Raw genomic sequence first — 22,261 nt, 5'->3', positions numbered from 1 at the left:
AGGTTAGGAATCAAGCCAAAACCTCAGCCCCAGAAGAAAGATTCATAAGAAGCTAACAAAATTGACGACGCTACAAAACGTAAACGTACATTTAAAGCATCGTGGAAAGAGGAGTTCACGTGGCTTGTAGCAGACGACGCAACGCAAACATTGCATGAATGATGAGTCGTCTTATTGTGTTTCAAGTTGTGAAAAATGGGGCAGGCAACTTTATAGGTGTCCACATTTTGAAGATTGTGAAAGTTCCATACCTGTGGGACAGGCTTTTATACAACTATCTCACCCAGAAGTATTGTGAGTCTTAACATTTGCACCCAATGACTATGTTCATTGGAAGAAGATAATCAACAAAAAGTCTGGGTTTTACAGGGTCAAGGTTTTGTGACTATATACTGTATTCTGAGTTTTGCATTTTCCTTCAGGCCCATCATGCATCGCAACGTGCGCTACAACTGCCGGGTGATTTTCCTCAACAGGTAACTTTTCAATATTGTCAAGTTCACCATACATGTATGTACAGACGCTGCCCTACTTACGAACGAGAGGTTCTGGAAGATCGTTCGTAAGTTGAGTTTGACTTCAGTCCTATATTTTGTATGTTGTAGGTTTATATAAGTATTCTTGTGGCTTGTATAAGTAACGTGTATCGTTTTGTCTTAAAAAAATAAACGTTTAATTAGACAATATGCTCCAAAAAGATAAATAAATTCAAGTCTAACTTACTTTTGGAAGATTGGCTTCAAGATGTCCTCCGTGGTAGGGAGTGGCCCAAAAAAAATAGATTTTCTCAACCGCATCAAGCTTTCTTATTCCGCTTTCATTTCAATAGAAACGGCTCGCCTCTTCTTTACACTTAAAGTGAAGTTTAATAAAGTGACGTTTAACTTACGTTTGGAAGACGAGCCTCAAGAGTTAGGCTACTTCCATTTAAAAAGTGGCCGAGAAAAAGCGATCCAACCATTTTCTCAACCGACTCAAGCTTTCTTATTTCGCTTTAATTTCAAAAGAAACGGCTCGCCTCTTCTTTACACTTAAAGTGAAGTTTAATAAAGTGATGTTTAACCTACTTTTGGAAGATGAGCCTCAAGAGTTAGGTTACTTCCGTTTAAAAAGTGGCCGAAAAAAAGCCATCCAACCATTTTCTCAACCGAATCAAGCTTTCTTATTCCGCTTTCATTTCAATAGAAACGGCTCGCCTCTTCTTTACACTTAAAGTGAAGTTTAATAAAGTGATGTTTAACCTACTTTTGGAAGATGAGCCTCAAGAGTTAGGTTACTTCAGTTTAAAAAGTGGCCGAAAAAAAGCCATCCAACCATTTTCTCAACCGAATCAAGCTTTCTTATTCCGCTTTCATTTCAATAGAAACGGCTCGCCTCTTCTTTACACTTAAAGTGAAGTTTAATAAAGTGATGTTTAACTTACTTTTGGAAGATGAGCCTCAAGAGTTAGGCTACTTCCGTTTGAAAAGTGGCCGAAAAAAAGCGATCCAACCATTTTCTCAACCGCATCAAGCTTTCTTATTCCGCTTTCATTTCAAAAGAAACGGCTCGCCTCTTCTTTACACTTAAAGTGAAGTTTAATAAAGTGACGTTTAACTTACGTTTGGAAGACGAGCCTCAAGAGTTAGGCTACTTCCGTTTAAAAAGTGGCCGAAAAAAAGCCATCCAACCATTTTCTCAACCGAATCAAGCTTTCTTATTCCGCTTTAATTTCAATAGAAACGGCTCGCCTCTTCTTTACACTTAAAGTGAAGTTTAATAAAGTGATGTTTAACTTACTTTTGGAAGATGAGCTTCAAGAGTTAGACTACTTCCGTTTAAAAGGTGGCCGAAAAAAAGCGATCCAACCATTTTCTCAACCGAATCAAGCTTTCTTATTCCGCTTTCATTTCAAAAGAAACGGCTCGCCTCTTCTTTACACTTAAAGTGAAGTTTAATAAAGTGATGTTTAACCTACTTTTGGAAGATGAGCCTCAAGAGTTAGGCTACTTCCGTTTAAAAAGTGGCCGAAAAAAAGCCATCCAACCATTTTCTCAACCGAATCAAGCTTTCTTATTTCGCTTTCATTTCAATAGAAACGGCTCGCCTCTTATTTACACTTAAAGTGAAGTTTAATAAAGTGATGTTTAACCTACTTTTGGAAGATGAGCCTCAAGAGTTAGGCTACTTCCGTTTTAAAAGTGGCCGAAAAAAAGCGATCTAACCATTTTCTCAACCGCATCAAGCTTTCTTATTCCGCTTTCATTTCAAAAGAAACGGCTCGCCTCTTCTTTACACTTAAAGTGAAGTTTAATAAAGTGATGTTTAACTTACTTTTGGAAGATGATTTGTGTGTGGGGGTGTATGTTTATATGTGACTTATAAGCTCCTAAAGGGCTGAACCAATTTTCCTGAAAATTTTAGCAGTTGTACTCTAGGCCTCTGCACGTGTCTTTAGCTGGGTTTCGTGTCAAGGCAACTCTAAAAAATCCCAACAAAATAGATAAACATCTGCTATTACGGGGCTGCTTTCGTAGGCTCTATATAGCCCTATGGCAGACAAATTGGGTACTACAGCTCCCGACCACCGACAACTCCAAGCAGCCAAATCCAATCTTCTTTCGGAACCAACACCTCGATTGATGCAATTGTTTTCTTATGCACTGGCCCAACAACCTCAACCAAGTACAATGCCCAGCAGTGCCAGGCTATTTGCTTTTTTATTTAAAATGTGTATTTGACTTATGAAGTAACTCAATCTCTATCCTTTAGAAAAATTCTGCTGATTCGGCCCAAGATGCTGATGGCCAACCATGGCGTCTACCGAGAGATGCGCTGGTTCTCACCCTGGACAAAGTTACAGTGAGTAAACTCCAAGCACAAAAGTGTGGCGATAAAATTGTTATTTGATGGAGGGATTCAGTGTCTTGCCCAAGGACACTTTGATATACAACACGAAGGAGCCGGGAATCGAACCTGCGACCTTTTGATCCCAAGACGAGCGCTCTACCTCCTTAGCTAATACCCCAATACCAGAAAACAAAATCACGGGGGCCGAACAAGTATATAAATGGCATGAAATGTAAGTCTTGACTGAAGGGCTGGGGATCGTTTGGAGGCTCACAATTTAATAAAGGTTCAGGGGTTTAAGATTTAAATATTGAGGTTTTTTTTTTTCCCTCAAATAAAATTGAATCTTGTGTTGTGTTTATCGATTGTGTATTTGTTAAAAAAAAAGCAATTATTGAATCTATTTCCACTACAGTTTATTTAAATCAGGGGAAACTCATGCAAACTGGAAAGAATACTGATTTAATTGCAAATAATTTTATGGTTCAAAAGTCTTTTCTGCTCTATTTTAAACGAAATTGTTGACCTGAATTTGGGAACTACGCTGTTAGAATTTATTTCTATTATAGAAACGAGCTACAGCTTATTTAAACGTCTGCAAACACACCCGGGTAATATTTTTTTTATTTGGTATGTAACTAAATGTGTAAAGAAGAGTCGAGCCGTTACTTTTGAAATGAAAGTGGAATAAGGAAGCTTGATGCGGTTGAGAAAATAGTTGGATCGCTTTATTACAGCCACATTTTACCACGAAGAAGGACCTTTTGAAGCTCATCTTCCAAAAGTAAGTTCAACTCAGCTTTATTTATCTTTATGGAGCATTTGATCTTATGAAATGTTTTTTTTTTAGTACAAAACAAAACGTTTAAAATGTTTAAATTCAAGCTTAAGACTCACTTCTACGCTATAGCATATGAATAACCTATACTTTTCGTATCTGTGTATTATTTGCGATTGCAACATCCTTTGCTGTCTGGTAATCCGGGAAGGGGGATACCACATGTGCGGTCCCTTCTCAAGGTTTCTTCATTTTCCTCATGTTGAGGTTTTTTTGAGTTTTTCCTTGCCCTCATGTAGGTTCCAGATCAGGGGATGGTGTCATAATAGTCTGAAAAAATAGTCTGTGTAATAACCTGTGAAGCCCTTTGAGACTCTTTGTGATTAAGGGCTATACAAATAAAAATGACTTGACTTGACATGAAATGTTTATTTTTTTAGTACAAAACAAAACGGGTTACTTATACAAGCCTTAAACATACTTATATAAACCTTAGACATACAAAATATAGCACTGAAGCAACTTGCGAACCAATTCCACTTACGAACGATCGTCTCGTTCGTAAGTAGGGCAGTGTCTGTACTCTATGCTCGATGCACAGCATGGAGGCTAAATGTAAACAAAACACTCCATCACTGAGAACGCCACTGCCCCCTAGTGCATTGGAGGTGCAATTGCACATTCTGTGAACGTTAAAAACAAAGTCAAACTCGCCCCTCTTGACAGAGCCACAGACTGGCCCAAATTCATCCCAAACCTTTTTGCTGACCAGCTTTCTTATCTTATAGGACAGTAGAAGAATACTTTTTGCCTAGAATGATCCAGCAGGTCACAGGGCAGGTAAATTCAGTGTCTAAGCTTTGGGTTTTGTGAGTTATGCGTAGTAGCAAAACCTTTTCTCTGCTCATCAGGATACAGTTCCGTTTGGAGACTGCGTACTCTCCACCAAGGATACCGTCATCGGTACAGAGATGTGTGAAGAGTTGTGGCACCCCTCCAGGTAGGGGTAACAATTGATTTCCCAAAAACTCATGAAGAGCAATTGCTCCTTTGATAAGAATGGTTATTTCGATTTAGTCCTCATATCCAGATGAGTCTCGACGGGGTGGAAATCTTTACAAATTCTTCGGCAAGCCACCATGAACTCGGCAAAGCCGACCAAAGAATCAACCTGATCAAGTCGGCCACCGCTAAGGTAGCTAACGAAAGAAGATGAGTTTGAAATGAAAACTACCGTATTTTCCGCACTACAAGGCGCACCTAAAAGCCTTTATTTTTTTCAAAAGCTGACCATGCGCCTTATAATACAGTGCGCCTTATATATGGATCAATATTAAATCGCAAAGTCTTCCAACTAACTTGCAGCCGCCGACCAGATTTTCCCCCGAACGCCAAGTAGTCCGCGGTGTATGCTGGGATTTATATACCGGCGTTTCATTGGCTAACCAATGTGTCAATCATCATTTGAATCGATCACTATTGGCTAAAGTTATTCGGAGGTCAAAGGGCGGATCCTTTTTACCATTTACAGGCTGGCATTGGCTGAAGCGGCAAAACAAAGCCTGCAATTGGCCGAAAAAGTTGAATGCGTATAGCACATCGTTGACGGCATACAGAAAGAATTTTTTACTATTCTGTATTTGTAAATATTTTATTCTCCTGGATTTACTACACTCACGGATATAAGAGGACCATGGCTGCACATTATTATTGAACACAACGACTTCGGTGAGCTACTCCGGCTATATATTTTCCCTGTATCTTGTTTCAGACTGAACTCGATGTTTCTGTGATAAGCGGTGCAGATAATGGATGGAATAGAGTGTCTATTTTTAAATTAAACTCAATTCCAAGTGTTTATTGTCATATGCACAGTAAAGTTGCGAGCGAAAATAGAAACTAAGGAATGGTTGGCATTTCTTGAATCCCAAGACTTTAACCTTCCGAATGATGGAACCATGCATTTGAGTGACATCGTACGGACACCGCATCCGCACGTGTTCTCTACACGTATTTGCTTCTTTGCAAGCTTTGGGAATGTTAAGGGGGTAATAAGTTGGACTGAACTATCCGACTGTTTTGTCCACGTTCCCATTGTAGCGCCTTATAATCCGGTGCGCCTTATGTATGTCAAATATAGGACCAAAAACTATTTTTTTGGGGTGCGCCCTATAACCCGGTGCGCCTCATAGTGCGGAAAATACGGTACCTTTTCATTATTCACTTTATTCACACCACTTTTAGGGTATGTCTTCTGTTCAGCTCATCTTTATATTGACATCAGGGTTCACACTAGTGATTGAAATCCTCGAAAATGCTGGAATTTCAGTGTTTTGCTTTCAAGGATTGAAAAGTGCTTGAATTTTTGATTGTAAATGCGGGAAATTGTTGCCCTGTTTCTTGATCGGTCTGCTTAAAAATATGCCGACTTTGCTCTTTGGTGGTTTTGCCATTGCATTGCGTCTGATTAACAGCACCTGGCATTAGTTTGTATGGCATTAGTTAGTATTGCATTGTCCTATGAAGCCTCACCGCCCCTCACAGGTTGACCCCAAGAGAGCAGGAGCATGCTAGACCTAAACAGGGCACTATGAAATCTGTATTAGAGCAAAAACTGAAAATGTAGGCTACATATCACACACAAACATTTTCTTCTTTTTTCTGTGTTTTTTTCAACTTTTTTTTAAAATCCTTTAATTCTTTTTGTTCTCTTATCTCATCTCATCTCATCAGCTACACCGCTTATCCTCAGTAGGGTCACGGGGGGGCTGGAGCCCATCCCAGCCATCTCTGGGCAGTGGGCGGGGGGGACACCCTGAACTGGTTGCCAGCCAATCGCAGGGCACACAGGGACAGACAACTCATTCGCTCATTCACACCTAGGGACAATTTGGACCGGCCAATTCACCTGAAATGCATGTTTTTGGAATGTGGGAGGAAACCCATGCAAGCACGGGGAGAACATACAAACTCCGCACAGGAAGTCTGGAGCTGGATTTGAACCCACAACAGGTTCCCATGACATGAACTGTGCCGCACAAGCGCTAACCACTGCGCCGCCGTGCTGCCCACCTTTTTGTTCTCTATTTACTTTTTTTTCCTACATTTCTTTCTTTTCTTTTGTTTTCTGTCTTTATTTCTAAATTTTTCCTTCTTTTTTTCTCTTCCTTTTGTTTCTTTTTTTCCTCAGCTTTTCACTACTGTTTCATTTTGGTATTTTTTTCTTTTTTGTTTTATTCCGCCCCTTCGTTTAAGTCATTTTGTGCATCATTTTACATCATATTTGGTCATGTTGGGATTAAAGAAGCAAAAACCACCCGAAGAGCCGCTTAGGACCCGAAAGAGCCGGTTCTCTCTAGTGAGCCGAGCCGAAGAAGCCGGTTCTGCGACAAACTCTACTGACTTTACTCAACTTCGTTCTACTTCGACTCGACTTCAAAATACCGCATTTAGGACACAACGTCGGGGGAACCCGTGTATTTTGACCTTCATGCACTGTCACTTTGACTTAAGTCGCTTCTTAATGAGTCATTTTGAGCCCTGATTTTTGTGCGCCGGCTAGATTTTCTTGTGCGCTGAGAATGTGCGAGCAGTGCGCAATTGCTCATGCAACACTGACTGTCACACGTATTGTTGAGATCCTACTACTATATGTTTCTTACTGCATGATTGTGATTCTTCTACAGTTTGTGTGTCTCTGCTGTGTTTACAGTGTGGAGGTATCTACCTGTATGCAAATCAGAAAGGCTGTGACGGAGAGCGACTGTATTATGACGGTTGTGCCATGGTGGTTGTCAACGGGGACATTGTGTCTCACGGAGCACAGTTTTCCCTAGATGAAGTGGTAAGTCTCAAACTTTCTGGTTATTACTATTTTTTCATGGTGGGATATTCGAAAGTAGAATATCGTTTTTAATAGAATAGAAGAATAGAATAAAGTATGCCTTTATTGTCATTGTTACAACATGGGATATATTGTGACAAGGAAATTGGACGACTCCAGTTCCACATTTTACAGTGAGGAAGTCGCCGGCAACGATAAAAGCTCCGTTGGGGTGTGCAAGCTGCTGTTTATTGATAGCAGCGGGCAGGAGATTTAGCGCTATGCTAACGTTAGTATAATGTCGGTGAACGGAGTGTTTTAACTCCTAATGATGCCTCGGAAGAAGGTCGGTGCAAGCGGCAAAGTTGCTACAGGTGAAAAAAGAAGAGTAGTGCGTACAACTATTGCATTTAAGAAAGAAATAATAGCAAAATATGAAGAAGATGTGCGAGTTTCCCTTCTTTCGAGGGAATAGAGCATGGCTTCTGCAGACCACCACAAAGGTAAGAAATCCTATTCATAAATCTTTTCTTTATCCTTTAACCGCTCACCACTCGTTGTGAAGACCCGGGTGCTAAATGACGTGTAAACGACCTGATTTTTTTATTTTTACACGTTCATGTTAGCGTAATCTTTCGTACGGAAGATTACGCTAACGCGAACGTACGTTTAGCCTGGGTTAGCTTCATGTTTACGGTCATGGTAAACATTTAGGATGTTGGAACGGATTAAAAGGATCTTACATCACTTTTAATGGGAAAAACGATTTTCGGTGATCGACTAAATCGGTTTTCGAACAGGGTTCTGGAACGGATTATGGTCGAGAACCGAGGTTCCACTGTATTTCAATAATAATAAAAAAAAATTCTGATGTGTTTACACATTTTCCCAAATGTTTCTGACACACGTCCGATCAATTTGATCTCATTTTAACACATCACCTTTTTATTGTGATGATCAGCAAATCATGTAATGGAATGCTTGTTTAAGAAAGGTGCTACTGTTCTATTCGTATACCTCTTCTTATTTAAGAAAGGGACTTCTGGCTTTACAGACGCTGCCCTACTTACGAAGGAGATCGTTCGTAAGTTGAATTTGTTCGTAAGTTGCTTCAGTGCTATATTTGGTATGTTTAAGGTTTACAGAAGCATGTTTAAGGCTTGTATAAGTTACCTGTATTGTTTTGTGCTAAAAAAAAAAACATTTCATAAAATCAAATGCTTTATCAAGAGAAATAGGGTTGAGTTCGACTTACTTTTGGAAGATAAGCTTCAAAAGGTCCTTCTCTGTGGCCGAAAAAATGCATTCCGACCATTTTCTCAACCGCATCAAGCTTTCTTATTCCACTTTCATTTCAAAAGAAACGGCTCGCCTCTTCTTTACACTTTGCACCAGCCATATTGATTGGATGCACGAGATATTAAACAATGAAAATGTTAGGTCCCGGACGATCGTGCGTAAGTTGAATTTGTTCGTAAGTTGTTTCAGTGCTATATTTTGTATGTTCAAGGTTTGTATAAGTTACCTGTATTGTTTTGTGCCCAAAAAATAAACATTGAATAAAATGATATGTTCTATAAAGACAAATAAAGTTGAGTTTAACTTACTTTTGGGAGATGAGCTTCAAAATGTCCTGTGGCCGAAAAAAAAGCTTTCCGACCATTTTCTCAACCGCATCAAGCTTTCTTATTCCACTTTCATTTCATAAGAAACGGCTCGCCTCTTCTTTACACTTTACACCAACTATACTGAATGGGTGCACGAGATATTCAACTTCAGCGGCGAGGAGATTTTTTACGGATGAAACCGATCGAAAATTTCTGAAAACAGAAGAGGAGAAGCGCCCCTGGTCTCACATCAAAAGCATGTTCCCCTTAAAAAGTCTGTGAAACACCAGCTACAATATGAAATGTCTCCTTTGTCCGATTTCATGATGGCTTAAAGATGTCCTCCTCTGTTGTAGAGAGCGGCCCAAAAAAACATTTTCTCAACCGCATCAAGCTTTCTTATTCCACTTATGCTCTTTAAAGATAAATAAAGTGAAGTTTAACTTACTTTTGGAAGATGAGCTTCAAGAGTTAGGCTACTTCCTTCTCTGTGGTAAAAAGTGGCTGGGGAAAAAAAAAAGCGATACAGCCATTTTCTCAACCGCATCAATCTTTCTTATTGCATTTCCATTTCAAATGAACCGGCTCGCCTCTTCTTTACACCAACCCTATTGAATGGATGCATAAGATATTAAACAATAAAAATGTCTAAGTTCTTAGCACGCTGGAATTACAGTATAGAATGTTTACACACGAACTAGGAAGAGGAAGCCGGATTTCTTCTTCGGGGTGGATGCTTCTTGACCTATCACAGTGCCATTCGCCGGTAGTGGCGGAAAGAAGCACTACAGGACTGTCCTGTACTCTGAAAAAGGTGCACATAATACAAAATCCAATTAACAGTAATATCCCGGATATTTTTCGAAATCCCGAAAAAAATGTTCGTATCTACCGTTTTTCGTAAGTCGAATGGCCGTAAGTAGGGGAGCGTCTGTATATTGTTTGTAATCCAAACCTGCTGAAGGCCTTTTAGCCTTTGACTTTCTGCTTTTTTCAAATGTTACGTTTGACTCGACCTGCTTTCTTGATCTTTGTCTCCCAGGATTTTTATTTTATTTCAACCCTAACACTGTCAGCTTAAAACAAAAACAAAAAACTGACTGTAAATACTCTTCTGAACGCAGGATTTCTTGATTTTCAGGAGGTAGTAACAGCCACTTTGGACCTCGAGGATGTACGCTGCTATAGAGGAGAGTCATGTCAGCCACAGGTGGTGAGCAACTGTTTTTTTTTTTTTTTTTAGACTGAATTTCTTCGAAACTACACCTGAGGCCTCGTTTTTTTCAAAATAAAATAATCAAATAAAAGATATAGAATACAAAAATACCCAATATAACGTGTCGATATAGAGTATTTAAATAGTGCTATGGAAAATACACACTGTAATAAAAACAGGGTAATATGCAAATGTGGGGGTGGGGTTTAATGTGGGGTTTTACTCCCCTAGGTGGAGTTAAAGAGCCTCATGGCATGAGGAAGAAATGATCTCCTCGGTCTGTCCGTGGAACAAGTCTGTGACAACAGTCTGTCGCTGAAGCTGCTCTTCTGTTTGGAGATTGAGGGAAAAGATGAACTGGAAAGCCGACATTTTCACACGGGGGCAGATTTTATTTCATTAATAATTTAACCAAGTGGACTCTATCAAAAACGGCTTAATTAGTGTCGTTGGAGTCTCTGGGAAGCCGTCTTCTGAAGTCCTTTAGCTCTCTCCTATTCACCATCTTCTCCCCGCATAATGGCGTGCCGACTCCTCCCACGGGTGTGCCAAGGAAGCCCCCCCTGGGCGTCTCGATGTCTGGAATACTCCAAACAAGTATGCACAATCTAGAACAGGGGTGTCAAACTCATTTTAACTCTGGGGCCACACGATAGAACAAACATTCTGTCGGGGGCCGGACTAGTAGATTAAAGAGAAAGAAAAAGAGAGATAAAGAAATAAGAGAAAGAGGGAGGGGAAAGGAGAGAGGGCGGGACAAAGAAAGAAAAAGAGAGAGAGGGAGAGAGCGTGAGAAACAAGAGATAAAAAGTCGTGAGAGAGGGGGAAAAGAAAGGGAGAGGAGTAAAGAAATCCAATGAGAAATAGAAAGACAGAAGGAGAGAAAAGAGAAAAGAAAGCGCAAAGGGTAGGAAGAGAGAAAAAGAAAAGAGAGAAAAGGAAAAAAGGAAGTTAAAACAAAATACGTTAAAAAGACACAGCGAGAGAAGAACAACAAAGGAAGAGAAAAAGAGAGACACAGAGAGTGAAAGAGACAGAGACAGAGAGTGGGAGAAAAGGGATGGAAAAGAGAGAGAGAGAGAGAGAGAGAAATAAATACAAGTACAGTGTCTTTGTTCGAGGCACCTGGCTTTGGCAACATCAAGTTGACATATTTCAACCTGCAGCTCATTTTTCTCTTGCGCTTCTTTGAGTGTTGTCTCGCGGGCCGGATTCAATCCCTTAGCGGGCCTGATCTGGCCCGTGGGCCGCCTGTTTGACACCTGTGATCTAGAAAGAGAAGTCAAACATTTACAACTCTTTCACAATGTCTAAAAATTGGCCAACGTAATATACATGAATAAAAGTTGTTCGGGCTGTCAACTGGTCGTCTCCAAATGGCCACTTTTGGAAACGCCTAGACCCACCATTAGAAAAATGGGTAAAATACAGTGTTTAGTTTTTCAGATTTTTGTCAAATTTGACAAGGTATCTGGTAAGCCTTCAAGCTATTGTCTCACCTGTTGTGCAGCTATGATGCTTGTGCTATACTCATCTGCAGGAGAGAATAAAAACCTTCTATTTCTGTGTGTTCCTACTCAGATTACTCCGTATTCGTAGCACTCGCAGCGATTATTTCTTTTTGGGGAAAAAATTCAGAGTGTTATCTTTCAAAAGGGACCTTTGCAGACCAGGTCTAGTCTTACAGTGCACCCCCGCCTGAAATTCTTTAAAGCTGTGACTTGTGATTTCGAATATTCCAGCAGAAATAATTTACGTCATGTAACGATTTATTGTTTGTCATTTTCTGGTGCAGGCAACGGAATCCAAACCATGCTATAGGATCAAAGTCGAGTTTTCTCTATCCAGTAGTGATGATATTTCCCTTCCCACCTACCAACCGATCGAGTGGCCCTTGCATAAACGAGAGGAAGAAATCAGGTAATCAATAGGTTTTGTCTCTGCGTTTGTATTGTTTTAGGGGTAACACTTATTTTGATTATTATTATTTGGTTTTAGCCTCGGGCCGGCCTGCTGGCTATGGGACTACTTGAGGAGGAGTGGACAGGTGAGATTGAAACTTCATGGGAAAATGAAATCAAAACCGTATTTTCCAGACTATAAGGTTTAGCTAAAAATCCCAATTTGGCCAGGAATTTGAAAGTGCGACTTATGTACCGCAGAAAATGCCAAATAAGACTGTAAATAGAATAGAATAGAATATACCTTTATTGTCATCGTTACAAAATGGGTTAACATATGGTGACAACGAAATTGGGCATGACACTCCAGTTTTACACCTTCACAGTGAGGTATGAGCCAAGGAGATAAAGGAACAGAGAAGATAAGGTTATAAAACAAGGGGGATAAGGCTATAGTTATAATTTACATGGTATTTACACAAGAAATGTCGGCATGTGGGATGTTACATACAGTGTTGTCGTGATACCGTTGGTATCGTAAGGGTTGTGCAATATTGCATTTGGTGCAAAGTCATCATAGTGCAAAAAAATAGTCAGCATATGCATTGGTGCAAACATAGACATCATAGTGCAGAAAAAAGAAATGGTCAGACATTGTGCAAGGTGAGCAGTAAACGTAGTGCGGTCGACATGTGCAAGAACATAGACATGAGAATGAGTACACTAATCATAGGCATGCGTTACCATACACCATTTCACAGTATATTACCGTATTTCACTAATAAACGTGCAATGATTGATCAAATCGATTAAACATCGCTGATCTAAATTGCAAAACATTGTACGGAATTGCGATCCGACCCAAGTAGTGGAGATGAGAGTGCAGTTGCACACTTGTTGTGTCTGTTTTTAATCATATTTTAAATCAAGAAAAATATTTGAATGATATAGTGCGGAATGTACGGTACAGATGCCCTACTTACGAACGAGATACGGTCCGGACGATAGTTCGTAAGTTGAATTTGTTCGTAGAGTGCTTCAGTGCTATATTTTGTATGTTTATGCTCCATAAAGATAAAAAAAAGCTGAGTTTAACTTACTTTTGGAAGATAAGCTTCAAGAGGTCCTCCTCTGTGGTAAAAGGTGGCCGACCATTTTCTCAACCGCATCAAGCTTTCTTATTCCACTTTCATTTCAAATGAAACATCTCACTTCCTCTTTACACTTTACACCAGCCATATTGAATGGATGCACGAGGTATTAAACAAAGAACATATTAGGTTCTGGACGATCGTTCGTAAGTTGAATTTGTTCGTAAGTTGCTTCAGTGCGATATTTTGTATGTTTAAAGTTTATATAATTATGTTTAAGGCTTGTATGAGTAACCTCTGTTGTTTTGTACTAAAAAACAAATTTCATTAAATAATTTGCTCTATAAAGATAAATAAAGCTGAGTTTAACTTACTTTTGGAAGATAAGCTTCAAGAGGTCCTCCTCCATGGTAAGAGGTGGCCGACCATTTTCTCAACCGCATCAAGCTTTCTTATTCCACTTTCATTTCAAATGAAACATCTCACTTCCTCTTTACACTAGCCATATTTAATGGATGCACGAGGTATTAAACAAAGAAAATATTAGGTTCTGGACGATCGTTCGTAAGTTGAATTTGTTCGTAAGTTGCTTCAATGCTATATTTTGTATGTTTAAAGTTTATGTAATTATGTTTAAGGCTTGTACATGTAACCTCTGTTGTTTTGTAAAAAAATGAACATTTCATTGAATAATTTGCTTTATAAATATAAATAAAGCTGGGTTTAACTTACTTTTGGAAGATAAGCTTCAAGAGGTCCTCCTCCGTGGTAAAAAGTGGCCGACCATTTTCTCAACCGCATCAAGCTTTCTTATTCCACTTTCATTTCATATGAAACGGCTCGCCTCTTCTTTACACTTTACACCAGCCATATTGAATGGATGCACGAGGTATTAAACAATAAAAATGTCAAAGAGATTTAGTCTAGCTCATGAACGAAGAAGAGGAAGCCGGATTTCTTCTTCGGGGTGGATGCTGTGTGAGCTCTCATAGCGCCACACGCCGGTAGTGGCAGAAATAAGCACTACAGTAATGTCCTGTACTTGGAAAAAGGTGCACACAATACAAAATCTGACTTACAGCAATGTCCAAGTATTTATTTAGTATCTACCATTTTTCGTAACTCGAATCTTCATAAGTAGGGGAGCGTCTGTATATGTTTTCCTTAATTTTGCCAATATAATAATGGACTAATATGTTCTACTCTACCTCTTAGGGCGGTTTCTTCTTGCCTTTGAGCGGCGGTGTTGATAGCTCTTCTGTTGCCTGTATCGTCTACTCTATGTGTACGGTGGTCTGTCAGGCAATCCAAAATGGCGGTGAGTAGGTTTTTCTTCAAGTCGTTTCATTTTGATTTACTCCATGTAAGATTTGCTTCGCTTACCTTTCATTTCCACATCCTTTTAGATAACCAGGCCCTGGAAGATGTTCGTAAGTTGACTGGAAACGAAAGCTTCTCTCCTCAGCATCCAAAGGAGCTCTGTGGTTATATCTTAACTACTTGCTACATGGGAAGCGAAAACTCCTCAGCGGACACTTGCAATCGTGCCAAAGAATTGGCTGATCAGATCGGAAGGTATATAAGATGAAATTGTCTTCGTGTCTTGTACCTCTCGGGAGGGAGGTCTGTAGGAACGATCTTGCCATATGAAAACGTACAGTAAATGAATAAATGCCTACAAATATATGCATTATACCAGCTCAGTAGCCTAGATGGTAAGGCGCCCGCTTTGAGACTGGGAGGTCGGTGGTTCGCGCCCCGGCCGAGTCATTCCTAAGACTTAAAAAGTGGTCGGCGGCGCCCTCTGTTGGCTGCGGCTGCATCAGCTCGCTACAACGGGTCAGGTGCAATCGACATTTCGTTCTGTGTACATTGTTACACAGAATGACAATACAAGGAAATTATAATTATATAATTATAATTATAAATCCATTAACACATAATACCTAAATCTGTGACATAAATTTAATGTATTGATCTATTTGTACATTTTGTAGTTTATTTTTCAGTATTTATTTTGTCATGTACTTTGGCGTCTAAAGACGCTCCAATACTTTCGACCATTCAACTTACTAAAAAGATAGATGGATAGTTAAATAGATACTTTATTCATCCCCGTAGGGAAATTCACACTTCCAGCAGTATCCTTGTGTTTATTATTAACAGGATGGCCTCGGGGTGCTGTGTTGTAGTGTAGCAACAGCGGAGTGGATGGCATCACACGCTAGGCCAAAAGTTCGACGTCCCTGCAGCAGATGGAAATCTTTGTGCCCAGGGTTACACCACCTCGTGTTCACGTAGATAGCGAGTCCGCCTCCTCTCCGCTTCCCGAAGGCTTTTGTGTCTCTGCCTGCCCTAACAGCTTCACGTTAGCGTCCGGGATGCTAGACGTGAGACTTCACATTTACCATGACTACGGACAGTACCGAAGGCTTTTAACGCCGCTAGCCGCTTCCTCGAATAAACGCATTTTGGTGCATTAAAACCCATAATGATAGGATAGAAAGTAATCCAAAATGTAGTTGTCAAACGGGACGAAAAACACAGAAGATAGAAGCAGACAATTAAAACAATAAATCACAAAAGGAGCGAAATTTCACATAGCTGCTGGAAAGGTGCCTATGATGTAATAAAAACGGTAGATACGAACATTTTTTTCGGGATTTTGAAAAATATCTGGACATAGCTGTTATATTTTGTATTGTGTGCACCTTTATCCGTGTACAGGACAGTACTGTAGTGCTTCTTTCCGTTGCTACCAGCATGTGGCGCTGTGAGAAGACGTTTTTATTGTTGAATATCTCACGCATCCATTCGACATGGTTGGTGTAAAATGTAAAGAAGAGGCGAGCCGTTTCTTTTGAAATGAAAGTGGAATAAGAAAGCTTGATGTGGTTGAGAAAATGGTTGGATCGCTTTTTTTCGGCCACTTTTTACCAGGAAGTAGACCAACTCTTTAAGCTCATCTTCCAAAAGTAAGTTAAACTTCACTTAATTCATCTTTATAGAGCATAATTTTTCATGAAATGTTTATTTTTTTAGTACAAAACAATACAGGTTACTTATACAAGCCTTAAACATACAAAATATAGCACTGAAGCAACTTGGCCTGAGCTTTTAACCTACTGGTTGATCGTGTAGTAGCAAATCCATTCATCAGTGATATATTTTTTGGTATTTATTTATTCATACATGTATGTCAACATATGGCAGGATTGGAGAAAGCAAGAAATTGGTTACACAAATGTATCTCTGAAGCAAGGGTCTGGAACCTTTTGATCTAAAGAGCCATAATAGCAATACAGTGGAACCTCGGTTCTCGACCATAATCCGTTCCAGAACCCTGTTCGAAAACCGATTTGTTCGGTCACCGAAATCATTTTTCCCCTTAAAAAATAATGTAAATCGTTTTAATCCGTTCCACCCCCCTGAATGTTTACCATGAACGTTTATTGTAAAAAAAAAAAAAGCTAACCCAGGCTAATCGGACGTTATCGTAATCTTCCGTACGAAAGATTACGCTAACATGAACGTGTAAAAAATTATCAGGTCGTTTACAAGTCATTTAGCACCCGGGTCTCCACAACAAGTGGTGAGCGGTTCATTGGAAAGGGGGCTCCGTTCCAACACCCTGAAAGTTTGGCTCCGTTCCAACACCCACATAAAGCTAACCCAGGCTAATCGTACGTTCGCATTATCGTAATCTTATGAATAGGATTTCTTACCTTTGTGGTGGTCAGCAGAAGGCGCTCGCACACCTCCTTTATATTTGGCAATTATTTCTTTCTTAAATGCAATAGTTGTACGCACTACTTTTCTTTTTTCACCTGTAGCAACTTTGCTGCTTGCACTGACTTTCTTCGGAGGCATAATAAGGGACTAAAACACCCGTACGCCGCTCAGCATCGCACCCTATCGTACCGGCGTTCGAACTCCGATTTTTGGACCGAACAGCGAAGCAAGAATTTCTCGAAATTGTTCGAACTGAGAGGCGTTCGAAAACCGAGGTTCCATTGTATATATATTATTGAGAGAGCGATACCATACAACTCAGCAAAAACAAACTTGATTTGATTGATCTCGGGTTTTAGACATGTTTGATAATGATTTGGTTGCCACACACAGGGTTGATGTTTTTCACCGTATTTCTGAGCAATCCACGAAGACTTTTTGTGATTCATACCTGTCACCCTCCACGGCTCCATGCCCTTACAAATTGTCGTATTTTCCCTTACAAAATAATCTTACACCATATTTTTTTTTCAAATGTGTTTATGTAGTTTAACATGTTAAGTGTACATGTGTTTCGTTATATCATATATATTGTTCAATAACATTTGGTTGTGAGTTGCTCGACATGAATGAGGTTTATTATAAAAACTGTAGAAGGAAAAAATACATGCAAATAGAATTAAGTCGAATTTTCTTATTCAAATTATTCATTTATCTCATCTCATTAGCCGTACCGCTTATCCTCATTAGGGTCGCGGGGGGCTGGAGCCCATCCCAGCCATCTCCGGGCAGTGGGCAGGGGACACCCTGAACTGGTTGCCAGCCAATCGCAGGGCACACAGGGACAGACAACTCATGCGCGCATTCACACCTAGGGACAATTTGGACCGGCCAATTCACCTGAAATTCATGTTTTTGGAATGTGGGAGGAAACCGGAGTGCCCGGAGAAAACCCACGCAAGCATGGGGAGAACATACAAACTCCGCACAGTCAGTCTGGAGCTGGATTTGAACCCACGACAGGTTCCCATGACATTCATTTATTTTCTGCATTAAATTATTGTTGGTAATACAGTAATCCCTCGGTTATCGCGGTTAATGGGGACCAAAACCACCCGTGAAAAGTGAAAATCCGCAAAGTAGCGATGCCCCTTCAAAAATGCTTTAAAAAAGTTGTCTTTATTTATTTATATATTTTTTGAAATTTTATTATTATTATTTTTTAGACCTGCGAAGCTCTGAAACCCGCAAACGTGGAACCACGAAGTAGCGACGCCCCTTCAAAAATGCTTAAAATTGTTTTTTTTTAATTATTGTATTTTATTATTATTTTTTTTTAGACCCGCGAAGCTCTGAACCCGCGAACGTGGAACCGCGAAGTAGCGAGGTCCCACTGTATACTGATTAAAGGGATAACCACAAACCTGTCTTTTTCCATTTTCTCCTTTTATACTTCCTTTTTTTCTCAACCTCTTCGTACAACAATAATGATTCGTAATATAATGCATCAAAGCAAGTGAGCCGTTTGAGAGCCGGCTCTCTTTAATGAGTTGAGCCGAAAAAGCCGGTTCTCTAAAAAGAGACGGACTTCCTCTCACTACACAACTACCTCGTGAAATCCGATGTCGAATGACGCATGATGGGAAATCCCCAGGCGGCAGACGCATGCGCACAGTAGCATCAAACCGCTCGCTTCGTTTGCAACGAAAAAAAACGATACCGAGATAGAGGCTACCGCGGCGAACTCGTTTGACTTGATCTATTTTCCGTTTCGTGATAGTCGGTGTATACCGGATGGTAGCCATCATTGACAAATTTGCGTTTTTCCGTACAGATTTTCTTGTACGTCGTACTCGTCTTAAAATGCATAATAAATGTAAAAACGGGCAGGTTGACGGGTATTGTGATTGCTCAGACCTCAGGGAGCTTAGAGGGAGAACTGGTATAACAGTTTCGGTTTTCAATGGAGACTTTTTATTATTTTATATTTGTAATGAGGCAGAACTCAAAAGTATGTTATAGATCCATTAATTTGCTCCTCTGCAGGCTTTTTTAATATTTACAATTTATTTGTTTTATTCAGTTTTTGATTTTTTGTTTGACGAATTCGTTCTATTTTCAGCACACATATTAACATAAATATAGACATGGCTGTGAAAGGCATCCTGGGTATCTTTTCAATGGTTTCTGGGAGGATGCCTCAATTTCGTGCCAATGGAGGAAGCGGCAGGGAAAACTTGGCTCTCCAAAACGTCCAGGTTTGTTAATCCTATTGTATATGTATTCTAAAGGCAAATATTATTTGTTTTAATTTACCGTATTTTCCGGACTAGAAGTCTCTCACCAGCGAAATTTATTCGAGATGAAATATAATATATCATAAAAAGAGTTATTCAGATTACCCCAAGCATTAAAAGCATGCTTACCAAATACAGCTTCATTCCAAATCACAAAATCCAAGAAAATCTTCATGCTCCGTGTCACTTTTACCGGTAAACAACTCCTCCAAAATGATCAAATATCAACACAGGCCTAGAGTGCCCTCTTGTGGTTTCGTGGGAAATTTTAAAATATATACAGTACCCAAAATACATTTTTGAAACTAATTAACGTATTTTCCGCACTATAGGGCGCACCGGGTTATAGGGCTCACCCCCCAAAAAATAATTTTTGGTCCTATATTTGACATACATAAGACGCACCAGACTATAAGGCGCTACAATGGGAACGTGGACAAAACAGTCAGATAGTTTAGTCCAACTTATTACCCCCTTAACATTCCCAAAGCTTGCAAAGAAGCAAACACGTGTCGTAGACATATGCGGATGCGGTGTCCGTACGATGTCACTCAAATGCATCATTCCAAATATAATTCGGAAGGTTAAAGTCTTGGGATTCAAGAAATGCCAACCATTCCTTAGTTTCTATTTTCTTTTTGCTCGCAACTTTACTGTGCAATAAACACTTGGAATTGAGTTTAATTTAAAAATAGACACTCCATTCCATCCATTTTCTGCACCGCTTATCACAGAAACATCAAGTTCAGTCTGAAACAAGATACAGGGAAAATATATAGCCGGAGTATCTCACCGAAGTCGCTGTGTTCAATAATAATGTGCAACCATGGTCCTCTTATATCCGTGAGTGTAGTAAATCCAGGAGAATAAAATATTTACAAATACAGAATAGTAAAAAATTCTTTCTGTATGCCGTCAACCACGTGCTATACACATTCATCTTTTTCGGCCAATTGCAGGCTTTGTTTTGCCGCTTTAGCCTATGCCAGCCTGTAAATGATAAAAAGGATCCGCCCCCTTTACCTCCGAATAACTTTAGCCAATAGTGACTGATTCAAATGATGATTGACACATTTGTTAGCCAATGAAACGCCGGTATATAAATCCCAGCATACACCGCGGACTACTTGGCGTTCGGGGGAAAATCGAGTCGGCGGCTGCTTGCTTTAGTTGCAAGACTTTGCGACTTAATATTGATCCATATATAAGGCGCACTGTATTATAAGGCGCATGGTCAGCTTTTGAAAAAAATAAAGGCTTTCAGGTGCGCCTTATAGTGCGGAAAATACAGTAATTAATATAGTAATGTGTTAATAATTTTACATAAAAGTCTTACCAGAGTATAAGTCGCAACCCCCAGCCAAACTTTGGGGGAAAAAACGGTATAGTCTGGAAAATATGGTGGTAGTTATACTTTTTAATCTGATTCCATCACCAGCATGTTTTTTATATGTGTTCACAGGCAAGGGTAAGGATGGTCCTGGCTTACCTGTTAGCTCAACTGTATCCATGGAGTCGGGGTAAACCGGGTGGCTTGCTGGTGCTTGGCTCGGCCAATGTGGATGAGAGGTAAAGACCGGTTTAATCTGCAGAATTTATATCGGTGGTTCTCAACCAATGTTCCCTCTAAAATGCGCACGTGCGCAATTACGCACTGCTCGCACATTCTCAGCGCACAAGAAAATCGAGCCAGCGCACAAAAATGAGGGCTCAAAATGACTCATTAAGAAGCGACTTAAGTCAAAGTTACAGTGCATGAAGGTAAAAATACACGGGTTCCCCTGACAATGTGTCCTAAATGCGGTATTTTGAAGTCGAGGCGAAGTGGAACGAAGTTGAGTAAAGTCAGTAGAGTTTGTCGAGAACCGGCTCCTTTGGCTCGGCTCACTAAAAGGAACCAGCTGTTTCGGGTCCTAAACGGCTCTTCGGGTTGTTTTTGCTTCTTTAATCCCAACATGACCAAATATTATGTAAAATTATTCACAAAATGACTTAAAAGAAGGGGGGAATAGAACAAAAAAGAAAAAATACCAAAATGAAAAAGTAGTGAAAAAAAAGAAACAAAAGGAAGAGAAAAAAGAGGAAAAATTCAGAAAAACAATGGAATAAAGAAAAGAAAGAAACGTAGGAAAAAGTAAATAGAGAAGAAAAAGAAAAACACAATGAGACTTTTTTTAAAGGAATTTTTTTTAAAAGTAGAAAAAAACACGTAAAAAGAAGAAAAAAAGTTTGTGTTGCATTCAAATAATTTCCAATGATATCAAGTGAATCTTGTGGCCAACATGGTACTTCCACTAAAAAATGTGATTAAATACAGTTCTGTATCTTGCAACCGACTCAATAAGCCCCCCAAAATTTTAATATTATGCGACAAATTATATCAGTAAAAAAAAAGAAATGGATATCTTGTGAAATAATTGTAAGAACAAACGACGTTTGTAGGCCGTACAACTTTTCATTCAAAAGAGAAAAATAATTTTGCATTCTCGGAAACTCCGCAAAATGTAACGTGATGTCAAGTTTTGGACATGTTTTCTAATGATTTAGTTGCCACACTTGGGGTTGCTGTTGCTCACTGTTGTTTCAAGCGTTGCTCACCGACTTTGTGTGAACGCTCAGACCCAGGGAAAATGACAGGGAACGTTGTTCTCAACTGGTCTGACTTCAGGACCCACCATCACATAATTTTACAAGCTGCCACCTAAATCAAGAAAATGAAATAATTGGGCAGATCAAACCAGAGAAAGTAGAATATATAGATATTTTGACCAAATTTTGCTGGTCATTTTGACAAAATGACCAGCAAAAAATTACCCCATGTAAGAATATTCCCCATGATGCTCAGTAGAAGCATTTTTAATGGAAGTCCAAATCGCTTTACTTCAGTGGCGTCGGCTTTAACATAATTAAATCCATACCTCATATATTTTCCCCTGTTTCCGGGTATTCTGAACATGTGTAAACAAACTTAATCCATATTTTTCTGT

General features: G+C 39.6%; 1 protein-coding gene across 3 annotated transcripts in view; it reads left to right on the top strand.

Moving 5' to 3' along the window:
* The window catches only part of nadsyn1 (NAD synthetase 1), a 42,175-nt gene that overhangs the window by 6,734 nt on the left and 13,180 nt on the right, over positions 1-22,261 (top strand). For 2 of the 3 annotated variants that reach the window (XM_088333532.1, XM_088333531.1), the window contains exons 4-16: positions 423-476; positions 2,752-2,841; positions 4,396-4,447; positions 4,519-4,607; positions 4,685-4,802; positions 7,320-7,451; positions 10,179-10,250; positions 12,049-12,173; positions 12,252-12,300; positions 14,461-14,563; positions 14,652-14,820; positions 19,100-19,235; positions 20,737-20,843. In XM_088333532.1, the coding sequence (XP_088189658.1) occupies positions 423-476; positions 2,752-2,841; positions 4,396-4,447; positions 4,519-4,607; positions 4,685-4,802; positions 7,320-7,451; positions 10,179-10,250; positions 12,049-12,173; positions 12,252-12,300; positions 14,461-14,563; positions 14,652-14,820; positions 19,100-19,235; positions 20,737-20,843 (1,296 nt within the window). Of the gene's footprint in view, positions 1-422; positions 563-2,751; positions 2,842-4,395; positions 4,448-4,518; positions 4,608-4,684; positions 4,803-7,319; positions 7,452-10,178; positions 10,251-12,048; positions 12,174-12,251; positions 12,301-14,460; positions 14,564-14,651; positions 14,821-19,099; positions 19,236-20,736; positions 20,844-22,261 lie in introns of those variants that run through there. The other variant, XM_088333534.1, reaches the window with a different exon arrangement.

The sequence above is a fragment of the Urocampus carinirostris genome, chromosome 4 (assembly GCF_059441175.1).
Source record: "Urocampus carinirostris isolate Australia breed hairy pipefish chromosome 4, RoL_Ucar_1.0, whole genome shotgun sequence".
NCBI classification, from domain to species: Eukaryota; Metazoa; Chordata; class Actinopteri; order Syngnathiformes; family Syngnathidae; genus Urocampus; species Urocampus carinirostris.
The sequence above is the reverse complement of the archived record's forward strand: the minus strand, read 5'-3'. Positions and strand labels throughout refer to the sequence as shown.